This window comes from Populus alba, chromosome 18, assembly GCF_005239225.2.
Source record: "Populus alba chromosome 18, ASM523922v2, whole genome shotgun sequence".
In the NCBI taxonomy this organism is placed as follows: Eukaryota; Viridiplantae; Streptophyta; class Magnoliopsida; order Malpighiales; family Salicaceae; genus Populus; species Populus alba.
This window is the reverse complement of record NC_133301.1, coordinates 3,298,600-3,321,367: the sequence shown is the minus strand read 5'-3', so window position 1 is coordinate 3,321,367 and position 22,768 is coordinate 3,298,600. Positions and strand designations below refer to the sequence as shown.

The window sequence follows — 22,768 nt, the reverse complement described above, 5'->3', positions numbered from 1 at the left end:
ATAAAAACATAGTTTAATTTTTAAAAAAAATTTCAAGATGATAGTTTTTTTAAAAAAATATTAAGACGACGCAAAACTAGATCAACCTTGGTCATCCTGTGAACCAAATCAAGAACTCTATTGAGTTTAATAACTTTGTTTTTTTTTTTAAACTACTTTTGTTGAATTATATGATTAAAAAAAATAAATGCTCGCAAAATCAAGCATCAAATCTAAAATAAAATTTTATTTGAAATTGTGATAACCCTATAGAAACAATCAAAAATAAATTGTGAAGTCTATTTTTAACCAATTTAGTATTGAAAGAATGAAAAAAAATCAATTACAAAAATTAAAAGATCGGGAAAACAAAACATATCGAGTTCTATGGGTAAACTCGTCAAACATGTTATCTAATAAATTAGGTCAACATGTTAATTCTGTAAACTGGATCATGAACTCTATTTGGATTAACAGCTTGTTTTTAAAAAAAATTCAATAATTAAAGAACAAAATAGGACCAAAAATATATATATAAAAAATACAAATCAAACATCATAAATTACCATTGTAATTCATAGTATTTTATAGGTATGGGGGTACAATGTTCTTCTCAAAGCATGTAGTTTTTTTATGTAAGTAGTTTATAGCCATAAGCTACATTATAGGTCGAATAAAGAAAAAACTAACGTTATAAAAAATATCCAAGTTGTAAAAAACTATTTTATATTATTATTAAAGCTAACCCAACATTTCAACTTCAAACCTCCACACTCGACTCATTTTTTAGTTGGAGTTTAAATAAAAAATCTTGTGTGAGTTGTTTTATTATGACCTAGTCAACTTGGCCGATCCAAAAATAACCAAGTCAACCAATAAAAAAGTTCAAGGATAAAATTAAGGGGGAAAAAGATGAAATTGTCAGGAAATGTTTTTTGACTCAACTCCTTACCTAACTCTAGTTTAAAATTAAACAGTGTAAGAGATTTTTACGATATAACCTGATTGACTTAACCTATTAAAAGTAACCTGATTGAATTAGTAAACAATTGTTTGATGATAAAATTGATAAAAACAAAAAATCATTTTGATTCGAGTTTTTACCTAAATCTGAAGTTCAAAATCAAACCATGCAAGAGCAAACTTAACATAATCGAGCGGACTTGATAAATTCTAAAAATAAAATGAAATGAAAAGGAGAAAAAAAGAAAAATAACATTTATTTTACTGTTTATATAAATAGTAAAATAAATGGAATCCAACCCCTATATTTTAGTATAGAGTAGAATCACTTTGGTCAAGGCGTGAGAAGATGAGAAAACTCTTGTTAACAAATAAATCTTATAAAATTTTCATATTAACTCAAATGCTATTTATTACAAGTTTAATGAAATGAGTAGTACTGTTCATAATTAAGCAATAAATTCCTAAACAAATACGTGATTTTTTTATATAAAAAAACTAATTATTTCTCATTATGAAATCCGTATTTACCACTAATTGTACACGAGGATTGGTATTTGAATTACCTTATACGTGTATTTTGCTAATAGAAAGTAGATATGCAAAATTTCTGCAGAAAACACAGAGAAGCAACTGACTTATAATCAAGAAAGACAAGAACACTGAGAAAACCAAAACCAAAACCACGCCATTAGTTTTTCAACTCAAGAAAACTCCATCTTCACAGTATCATTGAAGACCATAGCAGTAGCAAGCAGCTGCTGAGAAAACAAAAGGGTAATATTTAAGAAATTAAGACGTTAATTTCCTGTTTTTCTCATCAAGAAAAGGCCGAGAAAAAGGAAATTAATTAATAAAGAGAGCTGATGAAGGGGAGAAGTACTTGCATCAGTCACAGGGCATCACTGGACACACAACCCCACCAGTTTCATGACCAGTGAGCACATTGCACGGATCTGCAGAGTGTCTTGCATTATAAAAGAAAAGCTCATAGCCTGCATGCAGAAACATTGGAGCTGTGACCTCTACTGTTTCAGCACTTTTTATATGGGTCATAGCCTAAAAAAATAAAAACCAGGACACAGATCTGTACCAGCCCTGCTTCTGTAACATTTCAATTATTATCGTTCCATGTAGTCCCAAGTTTTTTTTTTTTTTTTTTGGAGTTTTATTCTTCCTTTATAGATAGATTTTCTCTTTCATTTCATTGTTCTTTCTTAAGATCTAGCACAGTAGACTTTTTTTCTTTCCTTTTCTCTTTTTTTGAGAATGAAGATCCACTGAATAAGATCCAACTAATTCCTTATCCATGTTTTTTTTTTTTTTAGAATGAAGATCCAATTTGTATCGTGTAAAAAAAAATAAAATTATTTCAACTTAAAAGTCTAAATATGGTCTCATGTTACTCTTTTAAATTTGGAGTTTATATAGATTTATTATTATCTTATGCTAAATTTATAAGTTTAATTAGAGATATAATTTTATATTGACTTTCTAACATTTATTATTTAAAATACCTTAAATCATAAATATACCATCTTATAGGATTAGAACGCGTGAAATTCGTATATAATTTTCCCTTCATGATCTTGTTTACGTATATAATGTTATCATATCGATGTCCTTCGTCGGTCTAGAACCCTGCAAGTATCCTTGTTCGTGTTAAGTTTGCTTCATTTCATCAAATCTTGATCATTAGCAAGCTCACACAGCATCGATCTGTTCTCAGATACGTACTGATCATCATCTGTTCTCAGAATTTCATTTCACAAATCTTTGTCGAACATGATTGTTTATATATATATATATATATATAAACATGATTCTTTTATTACTGATTCATCGATTGATGAGAAATCACATAGAAGGATACTCTCTGTGCGTGTCTATATTTATATATCTATGAATTTAAGAGGAGAAATCACTTTTTATGATCTAAACTTTTAAGGGTTTTTTTTTTTTTTTTTCTGGTTCTTCGCGTATGTATGACTGGTGATTTTGTACTTCCCACACTCTGTAGACATGATTTTGGTTTTTCACTGCAAGAATAATATTCCACTCCAAACTCCATCACATTTGCTTTATTCCCATCTGTCAAAAACACAGCATCATTCGTCACCTTCGTCTCCAATTAACAATATCATAATGAGAAAATTGTAAATTTTTTCTCCCTTTACGCATGAGTTTCCTTTCCAAATTTCTCCCTTGTTAGATCCACAGCCCCTTGTGTGGCTTCTTTAATCTAGAAATTAACTCTAATAGTGTATTTTTATCACAGTACATCATGACATACATGCTGCCATGTGTTGTTCATCGCAGTGAAAGGTTCGAGAAAAATTGACATAAGCAAATGGGATGCGTGCTAGGAAATTAAAGAAAAAGAAATACATAGATAAGCAGATCAGGTTTGTTTCTTTATATATATATATATATATATAGAGAGAGAGAGAGAGAGAGAGAGAGAGAGATTGTGCACAAGGCAACAGCCCTGAACCAAACCAGAAGCAGCTATATTTGTTCATGAATTGGGGAGGAGTGATGCTTGCATGCACTGCAAAAAGTGTCGATGGAGTCTGGATTTAAGATACAGTACTGCCACTACTGCTCTCTGCAATCTTCTTGGATTAATTTGCTGTTGAGAATATTACAAAGTGGTTTTGAATCAATTTAATTATTGGATTTTGGATTGGTATTTTAGTGGAGGTGGCGGTGATGGGAGAGGAGGAGATGAAGCGGTCACCAACCGGAGGAGGAGGATTTGAACGTACGGGAGGTAGAAAGGGTTAGTTGAACATGGTGATGCTCGATGAGTGACAGCCACAAAATAATGGAGGCATACCTGGAGTTGTTTGTGTGACATTAATTTATGTATTTTTTTTTATTGGTAGAGAAAAAAATAATTTAATAATTTCTTAAGAAAAAAAATCAGCATGAAATTGACTAAAAAAATAGCTTATCCTCATCTGATGTTAACGAGTTTAAAAGATATATAGTGCTTTGGAAAATCTGTAAGCGTATAAAAAAGCCTTTTACTTTGAGCTGCTCCTACTTTATTTTTAAGATATAGTATTTAACATCAGTTGTCATTCACATGTTTCTGATTTATTTGCTTACAGCATTATACTTGCATGTAACATGTCGGAATATTATATGGTTATGTTTGATTATATTTTATTTTCTACTAAATTAAAACTATAGTATATATTTTAATGGAAAAAAAATTAACAAGCATGTGTAAGCCTTCCGGTTCTTATTATAGGGCCTTTTTTGAGATGTTATGAATTGATTAATATGAAAAACAGTATGTCATATAAAATGATTTTTTCCCCCTAAATAAACCTTGGTAATACAACGAAATCAAATTTGTATATTGCATGAAGTCCGATTGATCTTTGTAGAACTTGTCCTTTCTTTTCTGGGAAACGAACTGTGAAACTTTTCTGGTTGAGATTTTAATTATAATTTAATTGTTTTTTAAAGTATTTTTTATGTTAAAATATATTAAAAAAATATTTTTTTTTATTTTTAAAAAATTATTTTTGAAGATCAGTGTATTAAAACGATCCAAAACATACAACAAATTAATTTTTAAAAAAGATTAATTTTTTTTGAAAACATATATAGTACATCCACATTTTTAAACATTCTTTAAAAAGATGTTAAACCAATATCCATGTTTAAGTGTAATTAGTTATTATTTTTTAAATGTTTTATTTAAAAATATTTAAAAATTAATATTTTTTTATTTTTAATATCAATAAATTAAAAAAATTAAAAAAAAAATTTCAAGTTATTTAAAAATATTGTTTGGAATGTAATTTCAAAGGCAGTTAAAAGTATAAGACACACGCACTTAATTGAAACCAAATCTTAGAACATAATTAATTATCTAATTAAAGAGGAGTGGAAATTAAGATCCATAGGATCTGGAGCTTTTTCTTTGTTTTTCTTCCTTTTTAAAAATATTTAAGAAACCTCGAACAGAAGCTAATTTATATTATCTAGGCATTATCATAGCACCTATGGAACAAGAGGGTATTTTGTAATATTTGTGAGTGTGATAATGACTGTTTTTATTTAAAAATATATTAAAATAATATTTTTTTATTAATATATTAAAATAATTTAAAAATATTTAAAAAAATCACTTGAAATAAAAAAAAAATCACCACAAAAACAAACAAAATCAATTTCATCTCAATCTGGTGAATCTATCCAAAAAAGAAACCTTAGGCATGCACCATGAAAGCACTTCGTTTGATCAAATATTGATTGTTGAACAAGATGAAGGCTTTTCTTAAAAAAAAAACAAAAGAAAAAAAAAAAGATGTTTTGAAGTACATGAGTAACTTATAATTATATAATTAATATAACTTGAAATATACGAATTAACAGTTTATTAATCTTTTTTCTTATAACTACTAAAGAAGTAATTAATTATGGGTCTTCAAATTATTAATTGATGATATGATAAGTTTAGTGATTATTTTTGAAATTTAGTTATGATTGTTTTTTAAAGTATTTTTTGTGATGAAATGCATCAAAATAATTTTTTTATTTTTAAAAAATTATTTTAACATTAGAGTATAAAAACAATTTAAAATATATAAAAAATATTTTTTAATAAATATTGATTGCACCCCGTTTTCAAATAGTAAGTAGGGGAAGCTTGACATCACCTTCATTTAACACAAAATCTCTGCAAGATTAAACGTTGTGAAGCTTCACGTCGCCTTGATTTAACACACATTTTTCTGTACATCTTTATTTTATTTAACATCATTTTTATAATAAACTAGTAAATTATTATTAATTTCTTTTTACCTTAATCATTCTATACAAGCATATAAACTGTTTCTATGATAGAAAGGAAAAAAAATAATTCTCTGGTGTTATTATATTATTGGTAAGAAGATATCTGTACATCATTATGTTTATATGTATATATAATGCGACTCCATGTTCTTCTTGCAGTTAAATAAATAAAGGAGGTATGGTGCTTCTTACTTTTAACGGTCTTGATCAAATGTACAGGTCTTGATCTCACTGATCACATGCTATTTAGATGATTTTTGTTTTTACTTTGATATATATTGGTAGCTGGAAATTAAAATCAGAATATATATACTATAAAGAAATTCTTATTGAGGAGCTTAAAGGAGTTATTATAGTTAGTTCCACAAAAGAAAGGGGATACAAAGAAAGATAATAATAATAATAATAATAATAAATGCGTTCCCACCTTACCAAATTTTAGTGCATTGCAAGGGGAATGGAAAGGTTCAGAGTTTTTTTTAAAAATTATAGTTGAGGTTGTTTTTTAAAATATATTTTATTTAAAAATATTTTTTTATTTTTTAAAAATTTTACTTTTAATATCAGCATATAAAAATAATTAAAAAAATAAAACAAAATTTAAAAAAAATTAAATTTTAATAAAAAATCAGTTCAGCTAGAGCTTCAAACAAAGCACATATTTTCTCTAAAAATAGTTAAAAAGTAGTGTTTAATAAGAGAAAATGAGATAGAGAAAAATAAGGAGGAAAAGGAGAGAAAAAAAAAAGAGTTATCATCAATAGATTATTTGATTGATAGGGAGAGAGAATGAACAATAAGATTTAATTTATTAAAATTTAAATAAATGAAAATTGCAAAAAGATAAAAATAAAAATTAATCCATATAAATTAGAAGGAATGAAAATTAAAAATGAGGACAATATTCTCATATTGTTAGATTTTCAATACAAGCTAATAAAATCTCATTGCTATGGGATTAATGAACTCAAATTAATATTTGAATATTAAAATTAAAATCTTTTTTTATAGGATATTAGACGTTCTAATCACATATGAGCAATTAATCTTTTTAATTAAAATTTAAAACGAATAAAATCAAGGAGTAATAATAGTAATAATAATAATGTTTGTTTTAATTTAATTTAGTGCCCATCTAATACTATGGTATTTTATGCTTTTCAAAGTATTTTTTAAATTATTTTTCACTTGATAAAATTAAATTGATTTTTTTTATATTTTTCAATAATTTTAATACAATTTTTTTAAAAAAGAACTAAAATAAAATTAATAAAATTTTCAATTAAAAAATACTTTTAAAAATAAGTTTATATGCTTTTGAAAAATCAGACAATTAACTATTTTAGTTTTATTTACTCTTGAACGATAACAATATTCAACTTGAGGCCGTACCCACTCATTCAACACAAACAACATTTGTTGGCTACACCTGCCCATCCACTCCAAAATTACAATTTGCAATTTTCATGTCCCATTAAACGACAGCGTTTAACTCAAAAATTTCTTTACTCATCCCCCCCAAGTTTTGAATATCACTCGTCGATTAGAGAAAAAGCCCTAGAAAAGATAACAAGTCAAACACATACTCACCGTACACGTGTCCAAAGAAACAAAACCGCATCCCTTTCGGACTCCTTACCGCCAAATTCCACTCCTATCACTTCCCAATTTGAATACCCAAACCACCCCTGCTCATTAACCCTCATCCAACGACCAGTAACTACCCGTACACCTTAACTCAATCGCAACCGTGGAGTTAACACTTTCAAGTTTATCCGTTCGATTACTCTCTCACTCATCTCACCCTCCATTTAATCTCAAAAAGAAATTCAAAATCTCGCTAGGGGAGAGAGAGAGAGAGAGAGAGAGAGAGGGAGAAACCAAGGAAGAAACCACAGAAAAAAACCCTCAAGCTCCCTGACTAGCTTTTCATAAACAGTAACTACTGATTTTAATTGAGAGCTAAAAACTCTACTTCTTTTGGGTTTTTTTCTTTTAAATTTATTTATAGATATATATAAAAAAGGAAACGGAGAGAGAGTTAAGAGTTAGTTTCTGTGCAGATTTTCTTACTTTTATTTTTTTTTGTTTGCGGAAGGAGGAATTTTGTTGTTCTGATTTTTGATGGAACAGAGTGAAACGGTGACGGAATACACGCCAAAGAAATTGGCTCCACAGAAATTGGATTTCACGGCGCCGATTTGTAGAACTGCGCCGGCGAATGTCCCATCCCAGACACAGCAAGTGCAGGTGAATTTGCAGACACAAACTCCTCCGAGGCCGGAAATGCCTCCCCCTCCATATCAGGCACGGCCTGTGTTGCAGCATGAGGCGGTGGCGCAGCGGATACCGCACCCGGTGCATAAGATTTCGGCAATGCCGCGGGGGTGAGTTTTGAAAAATAAAATTGAAACAGCTTTCTGCTTTCGTTTTTTTTCTTTTTTCTTTTGTTTGTTTTGGTTTTAGTGTTAATTATTTATAATATTTAGCATTAAATTGGGACATTTTTAAACATTATAATTTTTTTGATATATAAGAAATCATTTTTTTTTTATTTTTGATAAATTAAAAAGTATAGTGTCATTTGTAGATTAAATATATTATAATAGGACTCTGTACATTAAATATAATTAGATTCAAGATGGACTGTGTTCTTTTTTAAAAAAAAATTATTGTTGTTAAAATTTCTAACTTGGCAAATAATTCGTGTGAAATTCCTCTTTCAGCAAGCAAGACTCACCTGGATCACGGCTGGCGAATGATGGCACTCCTAAGAAACCAAAGCAATGTAATTGTAAAAATTCGATGTGCTTGAAATTGTAAGTGCTAGTGGGCTTTCTTTAGTATGAAAGATTGTTTATTTGTGGTTTAATGTGAATTTTAAAATGCTCTGTGGGGGAGATGGCATGTTAACCTTCCATAGATGTCATTGAAATGCCATTATGATTTTACTTTTCGGGGATATCATTGTGAGAGTCTTTTAACTGTCATTTTTCTTTCTGTGGGAATTTTCTTTGACCTCTGTTAACTAATCACATCTCTTGTTCTTTTATGTAGGTGAGTATAGTGTTGAGTTGATTTCATGTGATTGTTTTTTTTCCATGTGTATCTAGGAATTGGTGAAGTTGATTGAATGAAATTGTTGAGTTGTGAGTTCTGTTTCCCTTACTGTATGATTTAGCAGAAGTACAATTTGTTGGGTTTTGCATTTAATTTTTAAGTAATCAGATGTGCAATTTTAATTTTGTAATGAATTATTATTTTTCCCAAAATCTTCCTTTTCATGATTAACAAGCAACTTCCTGGACCTTTTAGGTATTGCGAGTGCTTTGCTGCTGGAATTCATTGTAATGGTTGCAACTGTTTAAATTGTCATAATAATGTTGAAAATGAAAAAGAGAGGAAAGAGGCAGTTGAAACAACCCTTCAGCGTAATCCAAATGCTTTTAGACCAAAGATTGCTAGCAGTCCGCATGGATCTCGGGATACTATGGTATGTATGTATTTTGTGTGCTTCGCATTTTGAATGATAATGTTTCACATCTGATGATATTTTCTGATTTGGTTGTTTTGAACTTTCCTAAATAATTCTATGTGTACTACAGGCATCATTTATTTGCATCCAATGGCTTGGCATGGGTAATTCGTTTTGAGTTTGAGCACCGTCCATTCCATTTGAATTTTATTTGGCATGAGCGCATAGATCATTCTTATCAAAGCCTGCTCCCTTTGTACAATCTGCATTGTTTCTATTTTCACCCTTGCTTTTCCATGAAGTAAGGTATTGGCATGACTGCTATAGGCTAAAGATTGAACTAGAAGAGATTCATGTATTAGTTCTTAGATCAAAATGAACTTCTTATTTTTGTTTACAAATTGAATTTTTATTTGTCAGCTATAGTTTCTATTCTCATTATGGCTTGTAATCCATCTAAAACTTTCCAATTTTTTTTTTTAAAAAAAATAAAAATTCCAGGAAGATGCACAGGAAGTTCAAATGTTGGGAAAACACAATAAAGGATGTAATTGCAAGAGATCAGGGTGCCTCAAGAAGTATTGTGAGTGCTTCCAAGGAAATATCTTCTGCTCTGAGAATTGTAAATGCTTGGAATGCAAGAATTTCGAAGGTAGTGATGAAAGAAGGGCTCTCTTTCATGGCAGTCCTCATGCCACAGCTTATGCGCAACAGGCAACAAATGCAGCAATTAGTGGGGCCATCGGATCATCTGGCTATGGGACCACTTTGGCAACCAAGAAAAGGAAAAGTGAGGAACTGTTTGGCGTAGCAACCAAGGATCAGTCTGCTCACAGTACTGCGAAATTCTCACAGGTTACTTTCACAATGTTCATAGATATGAGAGATCTACTTCATTCTTATAGTGTTTCACTCTTTATGTTTAACTGTTGAAACATAATACGAATGGGAAAATGATATGTATACAAACACATGAACTAATTTTTCTTACAAACTGATGTGCTAACTGGTAAATGCAGGCCCCACAAATATTAAATGTTTGGTTAAGAATGAAAAGAGTAATTGCCAGGCTGTTTTGTATGAAATATGTATAGAATTGCTTTTTTGGATTACTTCATAATCAACCCACCATTGATAGCCGTACTCCTATATTAGGGGTGTTGCTTCAATGAAAATAAACTCTTTGCCCTTCAAATATTGGCTGCCATGTTTTTTGTTCCTGTAATTTATTGCTTCAAAATCCTTGTTTAGTACTTTTGGATTTCAAGAATAGCTATACTAACAGTCTGAATGTTCTTTGAGAAGGAAAAGGCTTACACATTTTAGTTCATCTTTAACATTGATAAATATAGAATTTATTTATTTTTAATCTCATTTCTTCCCAGTTCAAAATATTAACTTGATGTTCTTTCATCTTTTTCCTTCATTTATTTTTTATTTTATTTTCCACTAGGGAAATACACTGAGGAATTCTGCTGCCTTTTCATCTCCATTATCTGTCCCTGTTTCTCGCACTGCTAATGGGGCAGTATTGGGATCAACAAAACCCACATACAGGTAACACCTTTTCTGTAATTCTCCTGCACATTGTTAATGAAAATTTCCTCCTTTTTTTTTCTATCAATTCAAGAACCGAGAACTGATTAGCTCCTACATGAGTGAAGGTCCCCATTGGCAGGTGTACTCCAACCACAGTTTGTGAAGGAGATGTGCACCCTCTTGGTCACGATTTCAGGAAAAGCAACAGAGCCACTTGCAGGTTTTCCTTTGCCTAAAGAAAAAAATGTGCCTGTTTCTCTTCATTTTATTTATGGCTATGTTTCCAGGAGTTTCTAGTTTTTTTTGTGTCAATCAGTACACAGAAAACTTTAGAATAATATGTTGCCTGATTATGTTGTTGTTTAAAGATATCTGGAAACATATCAACTGTGCTGCCAAGGGAAAAAAAAAAACTATTATCTACAATTATCATGAAATACCTATTTCATATAATTTTGTTTCCAAGTCCAGTTACTTGATGAGATCCACGCTGAAGTATATTTATTTTATTAGATTGATGGAAATTCAGTTTCTATCATTAAGTGGTGAAGAGGTAGTAGTTGGAGGGACAGGGTTGTAGAGCTATTTGGGACTGAAGAGAGAAGATTTGAATGGGGTGGAGGGAACAATACCCCCACCCCGTGCAACAATTTGAATAGTACAGCATCAGTCATCACATGCTATAACATCTAATATTTTAGCCATTTATTAAGGTCTTGAGCTTGATATTTAGCATTTATTTCCTCAAGCACCGTTGCCTTTGGAAATCTATTGGTTAGTTAATGAAAATATATTTTTCTTCACGTTTGTATTTATTTCTCATAGAAAAATGTTACCAGATAAGTTTGCTAGAAAATTGGTTAGTGTGAGCATCTGGGAGATGTCGGATGGTTATCTATTTCTTTGTGACATAAGATATTTGATTCACTCTCAATCCTTAACTGATCATTTCCAGGAAAAGTAGGAAAAATGGATACACGGTCCGAGAGAGAGAATATTGAAACTTATTCTGCTTCTCCCACTCAAGAGAAGGAAAGTAGTCTAAAAGGATGGAATGCTATAGAACACATGCCTGATGACTGTCTAAATGGGAACAAAGCAGAAAAAGATGGAAGCATTGATTCAGGTGACGTTGAGAATGCCAGGCCATCCTCCCCTGATATTGATTTGATGTGCCATGAAGAGGAGATGATGTTTATGGAAATGGGGTCCCCAGTTGGAGTGGCACAGCTTTGTCAAAGCAAAACCCAGAAACCAGATGATGGATATGAGTGCTCACAGCTCCACGCGGAGCAGGAAAAGATCATCTTGACCAGTTTCCTCGATATTCTTAATAGAGTGAGCACTTATGGTAGCATAAAAGTATGCCAATCAGGTATTTCCTGCCTACTGAAAAAACCATGCATAACGTGTTCAGCTGCTGCATTAAATCTGCTAAGATTCTCACATAATTAAATCTTTCCCAAAAGACTGGTTAATTTGGCTCTTTCATGAAAGAGGCATTCTCCAATTTATGCTTGCTGTTCAAGCAGTTAGTTAATATTTATGATATTCAAGATGGTTTGATGTCCTACCTTTGGTCATTGAATGACGGCGTTGATGAGGCCTATTATTGCAGACTGCTGGTGCAATGATGAAAGAAAAGGCAATTAAAGATGAAAACTACTTTTGGAAACTCTTGAACCACTTTTTCTTGTTTTCAAGGTTCCAAAAATGGGTTGTCAGTTTTTATTTTCTTTAAGAACCAAAACAAGCAAGTTTTATATATTTTTGAAAAAACAAGAAATCAAAACTGCAAATGATACCAAACCGCCCCAAATTACTCAATTGTAGCTGCTCTCAAGCAATTCTTCCTCAGCGTATGTGAGAGAGAGACACAGAGCTGATTGTCACTTTCACCAAGCATGGTGGAGATTTGATCTTTTTTGGTTGCCATTGAGCTCTTGTCAGGCACTGAAATTCACAAGTGATCTATGAGAAATGATCCTTCCTCTTTAACTTTCTGAAATAATGTTTTCTTCTTTGACCAAATGTGAAACAGGAAACCAAAAGGAACCTGCTGTGAGAGACACTGTAAAAACTGAAATTGAAATGGGAAATCACAGAAATGGATATCATAACAGAGGCGTAGCTGCTCTTGTTTTGAATGGCGATCTTCCCAATAAAGCAGCATCACCAGTTCAAAAAGAGTTCACAGAAAGAAGCACCATAAAAGCTGGAATTCAAATGGGTAAACATAAGGCTCATCATAGTAATGGCACTACGCAGTCTCCTGTTATCACGAATCTTACTTCCACTGTTCTTCCTATAAAGGCTGCATCCCCTGTTCAACAAGAATCTGTAGAGAGAGGCACCAAAACAGCCAGAACTGATATAGAAAATCACAGTGGATATGATAATGGCATCATGAAATCTCCTGTTCTAGCACCTTCTGCTTCTAATACTGATCTTCCAGTAAAAGCTGCATCACCTGTTGAAAATCGAGAGAGAAACCCAGCAGGTAAGAGTTGCAGTTAAGGATCAATTCTCTTTGCAATGTAGGAATGATATCCCACTGTTTTTGATCGAGTTAGTTAGAAGCTCACCTAGCATTTGAAACATTCTTGAGTACAGATTTGAAGATACGTATTTCTCCTTGTTTTATGCTGTCACCTGGTATATGTAGTGATACTTGTAAATGATAAAGTATTTCTGTCTCTCATGGCAATTTGGCTGTGCATATTAGTTCACATCAATTTGTGAACTCATTCTTCGATCTAATGCTGCATTGCATTTTTCAGCTTTCTTGTCTTTTCTAGTAGAAGTTGATGTTTTTCCCCTCCTGACATTCATTGGAATAAATCAGCTAAAGGGTGATCGTTTTGTAAGCCCTTAATTTGGACGACCCAAAAAAAAAGTATGCTCCTTGAAAAGGAAGTCATCGAGGAGCCCATTTGAACTGCTAGTAAAATTATCTAAACCTAGCCCCTTGCTTAAACAAATAAATCTGTTAATTATTATTATTATTATTCTGTAGGCCAATGTTCCTGGAAAGACCTCTGAACCTCAATATGGAATCCTTGTGAAACCATGACATCTTAACTGGGTCTTGGAGCATAAAGGAATAAAGTAGAGCAGAGCTTTTTCATGTGGACATCAACTCCTTCAAGTCTATTCTGAGTTCTGACCATTCAAATGCCAACTAATATGTATGGCGTAGTTTTGACTTTCGAGCATCACATCTCTTTCTACGCGAGACCTGCATCTCGCACGTGCAAAACCCGAAACTCCACCCGTGTGTAGACTCAACTCCCTTGTTTAAGAACATTCCCGCCAAAACTAGAAACTAACCACAAATACCAGACACGGATTGTAAGAGAAGCGAAGAGTGAGGTCAAAATGGAAAGAAGAAGAAGAAGCTGTTTTTGTTGCTGATGATGAGAAGGAGAGGTTCGAATCCCTTCAGGTCCTGCATGGCAGAAGAACTGTTGAAGGTTACTAATCTAAACCAAACCCTGTATCTCATTGTTGTTGTAAGATGAAGATGATTCGCCCATTGTGGGTGTACGAATAATGGTTTGTTTTGAAAGGGTTTGACCATGATATGTTTTTTATTGGTTTTAATATGCTTAATTTTCTTGAAATAAGGTTTGGTTTTCAGTTCCATTGCTTGTGGAACCTGCAAAGCCAATGAAGGATCCCTTGTTTAAAAAGAGAATCCACGACTAACTTTCAGTGAGGTTAGATTAGGGTTTGTCTCTCTTTTTTAGCATTTTTTTGTTTTTGAAATGATCTTTGGTACGAGGATAAAGAAAAACGTTTCAGAGTTTGTTGATGAGTTGTTTTATTGTTAGGCAATGAAGTCTTGTCTGAAAGTAGAGATTGAAAATTCCTAGAGCTTAATCAAAGAGGAGAATCTTTATTTGACTACTGAGGTAAATCTTGCATGAATTGCTATATAATTTTGTTTCTATATTGTTAATCTTGCAGTATATTGGGTAATTTAGTTAGTTTTTGAAATGGGTTTAATGCATGGGAGAAGTATATTATTATTGTGTTGAGGTTATTGACAGGTAAAAGAGCACATCTGTTTGCCGGTGCTGTTTTTAAAAATGAAAAGGAGCATAGAAAGAAGATGTGCTATTGTTTTTCTACATAGCACATATAAGTGTAAAGAGTGGTTACAACCATTGATTGGGGTATTTGATTGGTCCGTATTTGTAAAATAAAAGATTTTATATTAGATTTTTTACTCTTAACTCGAACCCAATTATGCATAAATCAAACCTGATCTAATTGAGTTTTGGGTATCTATTGGGTATTTATTGGATATCCATATTCGAACCCAAAACTAGAATCATAATGTGTGTCTTGTCCTTGATAAACCTTACATAAAATTAGATGGATCTATCTTTTCATCAAATGATTCAAACATACCAATTTAAATTTCATTCAAATTTTCATTGATGATATAGATTAACAATAGAAATAGATAATAGACATTAATACACTAATTGAGGAGGAGTGCATTTCAACTACCGGATAAAACAAGTAGCAAATACACCTTTTAAACAAATAAAAGGAGAATGTTTAACAACAAAATTTTTAAGCAAAACATGTTTAATTTCAAGAAAATATTTCCTCATGACTGTTTAATAAAGATAATTGTTTCTTTGGAAAAATCTACAACCTACATAATTTTCCAATAAATAACCTTAAATATCATGAGATTGCATTTATATCATGCATTATATCTAATTTGTTATCATACAATTGAACATCAAACTAAAGCTCTAACTCACACCCATCCACTTGATCCAACATTAGTGATATGGTTTGCATAAATAAAAAAACATATGAAAAACAAAATATTATATCAAACATTTTAAATTGTGATTTCATTTCCTTTATGACGATAATTATTTTTATAGTATAAACTCCAAGCCTTCTTCACTACAATCAAAATCATTACATATAGTGGCATAATTATCACAATTTAGTGTTGTTCCATCTAAAATCAATGCATACAATAAAAGTTAGGAATATACTTCAATAAATTGTTAAAATACATATAACCATAATAAAACATAAATATTTATTAATTTACCTCGAGCTTTAATATACCATAACCAATTTTATATTGTAGATACAAAGATAACTAATAAATCTCTAGCAATGAATTGTAAAATTGTGTATCTATAAACTTTCACCATGTCAGAATATCAAGATTATCTTTTCTTTGCAAAACATAATCTAAATAATGATCCAATTTATTCATAGCATGCAAACTTTTTGTTCTTTTCATTTGCATCATATAGCTATCAAATTCAGTCAAATCATAACTTAAATATACAGCTCTAACACTTAAATGTTGAGTTATATATGATTGAAGATCACCTTCGTTTTGCCTTAAAGCATAAAAACCCACCAAATCATAACAAATACGATGAATCTTATTTTCATGCTTTGCATGCTCACTCCCATATACTTTTAGAGCGTGTTTGGTAGTGTGGTAGCGGTTGCTTTTCAAATAGCTTTTTGTGCCGAAATACATGCTAATGATGTTTTTTTTATTTTTTAAAAATCATTTTTGATATCAGCACATCAAAATGATCCAAAAAGTACAAATCGAACTCAATTTTAGCAAAACAAAAAAAATTTTTGAAATTTGACGAAACGCAGTTTCGATCGCACTACCAAACGGTCCCTTAAAAGATAATATTTAATCAAAGTTATTTTTTATTGTGAATCAAGTACATTTACAACTCCTATTAGACCATGAATGTTATCTTAATACTTATAATTTTTTTTCCCCAACATTTTGATTGTCATGTTTGATATTTCTTCAATATGATAAGAAATCTAATTTTAGAATGTCAATCTAATCAAAGAAATATTAGGAAAGTATAGATTAGTTTTAGAATACTTAATTGTGAAAAACATTTATGACCTTATAAAATATCTTCAATTGAACATAAATTAAATTTGCAAACTCCCAATTAAATTAACTTGAAAAACTATTATATTGGGTTTTTGATTACTTAAATAGAGAAAATACATCTTTATAAATCAAAGTCTTAATCATAAAAATTATTGAATTCCACCTTATTAGATAATCAAGAATCAGCTTTTTAGTTATAGGAATAAAAACATGACAAGTATTTTCCTCAAACTTCTCTCTTTTGGGTGAAGTTATCCAATAAAATACACTCTTTTTTGTTTTCAATCCCCCTTTTAATTATTCCCAACCGGTCAAGTTCAAAATATGAGCATAACACCTCATATATGAATAAAATCACCATTGAACTAGCTTATAACTTGTCTTTAAAATTAGATAAAAATGCATCATTAGTTGAGAAATTATCTAATGTAACAGCAAATTCTCGATTAAAAAAAAAATACTCTTGCTCAAAATTTTATTAAGTATTTTATTGCTCTTGCCTCTTATGAAGTTGTACGAGAGCTGACTCAAGCAGGGTTTGGCAAGTTCATAAGCAGTATGACAACTTGTTCGTTTCCAAAATTATTACTTCAATATGTTAGGAACCTTTCCGTTGCTTGTCAGATGAATCAGATGCCGAAAAATGGCAGGTTTTTCTATCACTGACAAATGCCCATTAGGTCTAAACAATGATTTATCCTTTCTGTCCAATGTATATACGGTACCAAGTTCAAAGCACAGCAAATGGTTGAAGTTTCAGGTTCAACAGCTCCAAATGTCGTTGACATTTATTCTAACTTACGATGATAACACGACGTCGTTCTTATGACGAAGAAATCAAAGTGCACAAAATCACCCCTTCTTTGGCGAGGCTGCAAGTCTTGTATACATTCTTGCCATTGATTGATAACCTCTGACATCACCAGAACGTAGAAGGTTTCCTGCACAAGTGTTATGGTCCATTAGGAAGAGACAATCATTATCCACACACATCAAATCTGCAAAACTTGGATATTGATTTTCAAAGCTCAAAGAGAGAAACAACATTTGATGCATAATCCTATAGTTCATCCTGTCCAAGTAGTTCTTTCAATGTTTCAGAATTATGCCTGATGGCCTCAATTCAATTCCAATATACAAGTGACTAGGTTCTATATGTAAGGAGAAAATACTTTCTGGCATGGAATTTATGCCATGAATAGTGAAACAAATAATCATTGCCCTTGGTTAATTAAAACCTAAATGATGGTGATTAACTCATGGCAATGAATTTTGTGATATACGGGGCATGATTCTATATAAAAACCTAAATTAACCAGAAAAGGGAAAAAAGCCAATAACAAGCTAAGCCTTCACAATACCAGTTCCTTTCCGATCCTAGCATTCTCAGCCATAGCACTTCCAAACCACCAAAGGTGGAGACAACTTTAATGGGAATGGCAAACTAGCATAAGCACGACGTGTCAAAGAAAAGAGGTAGATAGTACAGGAGAGAGATCTCCGATTTTTAAGGACCCTCTATTACCAATTATCTCAACGTCTCACTTACATTTTTACCATACCAAAGGTAGATACTGTCAGAGATCTCATCAATCCCTGAAGAACCTTCTTTAGGAATTACCCCAATATCATGAGTTACTGCTTCCTTTGAGATAGTAACAATGAAAAAGTACATAAACTAAATGTTAAATCATTGTATCAGCATAAAGGCATTGCTATTGATTGTTGTTTTTTGGTCATCATTCAAAGTAAATATATAATGTTCAAACAAAAAGTACATAAACTAAACTACCTGAATCACAGTTTAGAGGGCTATCAGGTTCTGGGTGGGCCATCAAAGCAATTATAGCCCTACAAACAGACTGCAGAGTCCAAGCTGGGCTCCAAGCATTCTTCAAGATATCAAGGCATATTTCTCCTGTCTGCAAGAGAAATTAATCATAGACCATGGTCAGTACTCAACCAACCATCTTGGGTATTACGTTCCAAAAACTTTAAACAGCACGAGGATGCTAAAACATTTAGACAGATTTTGGACTCTCTGATTTATATTTAAGATTCAACAGAATCTTGAGAACACCATGGGTCCTTGCCACCGAACCCTCTCCCTATTGTGCCCTCCTCTAGAAGGGAAATTAATAGAGTAGCCTTTCCTTCTTGTTTTCAAACAAGCTCTTAAAGTGGGATTTCCTTATACAAACTCCTTAAACTTTAAATTAAACAGATATAGAAACCCTGGGATCAATCAAAGAAAAAGGCGCATATCAACAAATACAACCAGGCCAGTCATTTCCTTAGAAAACAGATTTATAACTAGTTCCAAATAATTGTACCAACATGGCATCAGCAACAGGAAAATATATTCTCAAGTCCATGGTTGTACATATCAAAACTTATTTTAAAATCTCCACCCAAGCTGTTAACACTCTGCTTCACACGGTTCAAAAATTCAAGTTTAGTCCAGAAAAACCGAAAAACAAGAGCCATTAGCAGCTCACAGAACTCGGGTGTAAACAAAAGACTATTTATGAGCTCTTTATCACAGCACTAATTGCCAACATTATCGTACATGTCAAGTCATTTCTTATGGATCTTATGTAATGTTTTAAAACAACCAAATAAACGAGCTATAAAAGACAAGAGGCCAAATGGATAGAGGTTGAGCTGGAATCATGATTATATAGAGGGGGTTGAATGTAACAAAATAAACTCCAACTGAATACACCATATAATAATAACACATGGATTATAATTTACTTTGAAGGTTATAAAGACATAAAATGTAGGTTACACATATAGCTCATTACATATTCGATCACAATTGGTTTTGGGATTGAAGTTATTTCACGTTAAAAATACATAGTTGCTGAAAGTGAAAAACAAAGAAATTGCAGTAAAAATCATTAAACACTGCTTTAAGATAAAAGATCATTATCTGCCTGCAAAACCTTGATTAAGCAGCAGCCATATCATACCGTACCAAACAACTCATACCTTAAAATGCACATTTGGGTGAAATATTTTTGTCAAGAACCGCACTTGCGGAGGCTGCAAAGGATACTGTTCCGGAACAGAAAACACAAGCTGGAAAACTCCACCCTCAAAAGGAGTCTCTGACGGTCCCTACGCGCACACAAGACCAATCCATCCATAAAAGAACAGACTTTTTTCATACATGACACAAAAAACTCACAAACATGTTACCTTGATTAAAGCAGTCCATTTAAAAATGTTAGTATCATCGCAAGCTAATTGAATATCAGGATCAGCTACTTTCTCTCTCTGAACCTCTTTGTATTCCTTAAATAACCTCGCTCTTGATGCCTGCATTTCCCCTTTCTTTTCTTTTAATTCCTAAAAATTACTCGCTACACGAATAAATAAAAATATATTATTATTACTATTATCAACAGAGGCCGCCGCTAACCTGCATGTTTACAAACCACTGGTTGTTGACTTGAAAAATTCTTTCAAGAGTCAATCAACAGGACATACTTAGAGAGATAGATAATCAGCTAACTCATTAATCATAATATATATATATACATACATACATATATATATATATATATATATTACAGATTTCTTGATTCTGAGTCTCTCGGAATCCAAAGAGGTTAGTGATGATCGGTACCGGTTAGATCAAGCTAAATAATACGATAATTGAAAGTAATTAAGAAGTAGGATGATCGGTACCGGTTAGATCAAGCTAAATAATACGATAATTGGAAGTAATTAAGAAGTAGATTAGGATTAGGATTAGGATTAGAATTAGAATCTCACCTAATGGAAAGTTATTGAGAGGAGAGGGTGGAGGAGGAGGAGGAGGAGCTTCTTCGATTCGATTCGATTCGATAATTAGTTGAAAAGGATTTGAGGAGTTTTTGTAATGTGTATCGTGGTTTATAAGTTCTTTCTTTTTCCACCGTTTGCGTATCTGACTATCTGCACCGATGATGAGACCATCGATGGATGAGAATTGTCTGATGATAATATTTTAATCGCGGAACGTTGTATGATGTGACGCATACGTGGCGGCGAGAACGAGAGAGAGAGTATACAGTCTATGGAAAGGGCTGCTCCTGGGATAATTTAAGATCAGAAACCAAACATGTCGGCTTTCTGGCTCTCCAGTGTCTGCAGCTACCTTTTGTATTTTAAAAATATTTTAAAAAAAATTAATTTTTTATCATATCATTCGTATACTAATATTAAAAATAATTTTTAAAAATAAAAAAAATATTATTTTAAAACAAAAAATATTTTAAAAAATAATAATTACTACACTCTCAAACATCTTCTTTATTATTAATTTTAATAGTAAAACAACACATTTCAGTCATATTTTTTTCCCTAAAAATACCAAAAATGACAGAAAAATAATTAAAAAATAGAGATTGATTTCTTGGTAATATCTTTGTTATGAAATGGGTAGGGGTTGATTTTTTTTAATGCTTTTATAAATATTTTTTATGTGCTTCTTAAGATTTTAAAAGTAAATGGTCTGGTTTGTTCTTATATAATGCGGTAAATTTTTAATTCTGTCTTTGTATCTCTAATTATTCCAATTTAATCTCTAAATTTTATACTTTTTTTTTTTCATCCAAACTAATAGAAAATTCGCATTGCTTTCACATGATATATTTTGATGTCGAAAATGCCTTTGACTCTTAATAAAGTAAGTAGCTCATATGATCTTGTATTTGAATGGCTGTGTCTAATAAATCAGTATGTGTATATTTATATCCATTTATGTTCTTAATTTTAGTTAATATAATATCACAGAAAATTAACAAATACAAACAAACATATTGACATAATGTTTTCATTAATAAATTTTACCAACAAAATATTTCTTCGTTAAATTTATTAGTGGATACTAACGGAATATTCCACTAGTATATACTTGAGAATTACAGTGGAAAAAAAAAATAAAACTAAGCCAAAAAGTACAATGATGTGTTATTTATACCAATGTTATTAATATTGTCAGTAATTCCGTCTGTAAATTGTTCATTTCTCTATGACACTTTTCATCATTCCAATTACAAATGATATCACCAACGAACTAATTTTCATCGGTATTTTTCAAAGAGTTCTGGGATTGTTTACTTTTCAATTGCACTGTTAACTAATGTTCTTCTTAGATGAAATCATCAATGGACTTAAAAGTCGTCAGTAATATTTGAGGGGTTTTGAAAATTTTATATTAAATTAAAAAATTTAAATTAAATATTACAGATAAAATCGCCAACAGACTGAAATGTCGTTGGTGATATTTGAGGGGTTTCTGAAAATGTTTTATTAAATTAAAAAATTAAATTAAATATTATAGACAGAATCATTGATAAAATGATTAAAAATATTAATATTTAATAACTTGTCGGTAAAATACCCTAACAAAAAGACTAGAATCCCTCATTTCATAACAAACGTGTCTCCTCCTCTTCCTTTTCTTCCCTCTTTCCCTTGCGTAAAAAACACAAACTTCCCTTTCTTTCTTTCTCTTCTCTTCTCAACTACTTCTCTTCTTTTCTTTTCTCCTCCACACGCAGGTATGTCTTCTCCTCTCTTCTTATTTTCTCTTCTTAGTTTTTTTTTTTAATTAACATACTTTATGAATTTATTTATTTTTTTTCTTCTCATATTCACTCTCAATTACATTAAGGTAAGATTTTTTTTTTCCCTCTTTTTTTGTGTTTTTGTTTTGCATTATATTTGTTTTTTATTTAATTTTTAAAATTTTCTATTCTTAATAATTGTATGATGTTGTTGTAAGATTTGTTTTTCATATGAGATCAATTTTGTTGGATTTGTTTTCAATTTTGTTTTTCAATTTCAATTAAATTATTATATTTTATTGCTGGATTATGGGTTTTGAAATAGGTTTTCTAGGTTTGGTGGAAGTTGGTTTGTAGTGCATTTATTTAATTGTTGTTGTTGTTTATGTTTTTTGTGTTATTTATTTGTTGCAAATTCGTTTGAGTTAATTTTCTTATTCTTTTTTCCAAGCAACTTAGTTCCTAAGTATTATGGAGCTTTGGTTTATATTAATTTAATTATTTTCTACATCTATT

General features: G+C 31.2%; 2 protein-coding genes and 1 long non-coding RNA gene across 4 annotated transcripts; 1 reads left to right on the top strand and 2 right to left on the bottom strand.

Annotated features, from left to right (window-relative positions):
* Positions 1-7,595: 7,595 nt before the first annotated feature.
* LOC118051031 (protein tesmin/TSO1-like CXC 6) lies at positions 7,596-14,350 on the top strand. The gene is made up of 9 exons (XM_035061539.2): positions 7,596-8,144; positions 8,484-8,576; positions 9,073-9,250; positions 9,734-10,087; positions 10,686-10,789; positions 10,897-10,991; positions 11,727-12,146; positions 12,813-13,271; positions 13,788-14,350. Exons 1-9 carry the CDS (start codon positions 7,882-7,884, stop codon positions 13,811-13,813), a joined length of 1,992 nt encoding a protein of 663 aa, XP_034917430.1. The 5' UTR covers positions 7,596-7,881; the 3' UTR covers positions 13,814-14,350.
* On the bottom strand, positions 12,858-13,809 carry LOC140954979 (uncharacterized). Its single transcript, XR_012168699.1, has 2 exons — positions 13,357-13,809; positions 12,858-13,241 (listed from the first exon to the last, which is right to left on the bottom strand). It is a non-coding gene; the product is annotated as an uncharacterized lncRNA (long non-coding RNA).
* Positions 14,351-17,325: 2,975 nt separating the features above from the next.
* LOC118051032 (protein PEROXIN-4) lies at positions 17,326-20,630 on the bottom strand. Of its 2 annotated transcripts, none has more exons than XM_035061540.2 (5): positions 20,475-20,630; positions 19,896-20,059; positions 19,686-19,814; positions 18,484-18,613; positions 17,326-17,632 (listed from the first exon to the last, which is right to left on the bottom strand). In XM_035061540.2, exons 2-5 carry the CDS (start codon positions 20,019-20,021, stop codon positions 17,544-17,546), a joined length of 474 nt encoding a protein of 157 aa, XP_034917431.1. In that variant the 5' UTR covers positions 20,022-20,059; positions 20,475-20,630; the 3' UTR covers positions 17,326-17,543. The 2 variants fall into 2 exon arrangements, with proteins under 2 accessions (XP_034917431.1, XP_073262206.1); XM_073406105.1 differs by lacking the exon at positions 17,326-17,632 and adding an exon at positions 17,644-18,336.
* Positions 20,631-22,768: the final 2,138 nt, after the last annotated feature.

What these genes read in the sequence shown, in the direction of transcription:
- LOC118051032 (XM_035061540.2), bottom strand. Translation starts at nt 20,021, where the DNA reads ATGCAGGCATCAAGAGCGAGGTTATTTAAGGAATACAAAGAGGTTCAG. An exon ending in AATGGACTGCTTTAATCAAG is followed by an intron (nt 19,815 to 19,895) that starts GTAACATGTTTG and finishes GTGTGCGCGTAG; the next exon opens with GGACCGTCAGAGACTCCTTT. An exon ending in ACCCAAATGTGCATTTTAAG is followed by an intron (nt 18,614 to 19,685) that starts GTATGAGTTGTT and finishes TTTCTCTTGCAG; the next exon opens with ACAGGAGAAATATGCCTTGA.
- LOC118051031 (XM_035061539.2), top strand. Translation starts at nt 7,882, where the DNA reads ATGGAACAGAGTGAAACGGTGACGGAATACACGCCAAAGAAATTGGCT. An exon ending in TCAACAAAACCCACATACAG is followed by an intron (nt 10,790 to 10,896) that starts GTAACACCTTTT and finishes ACATGAGTGAAG; the next exon opens with GTCCCCATTGGCAGGTGTAC. An exon ending in AGCAACAGAGCCACTTGCAG is followed by an intron (nt 10,992 to 11,726) that starts GTTTTCCTTTGC and finishes GATCATTTCCAG; the next exon opens with GAAAAGTAGGAAAAATGGAT.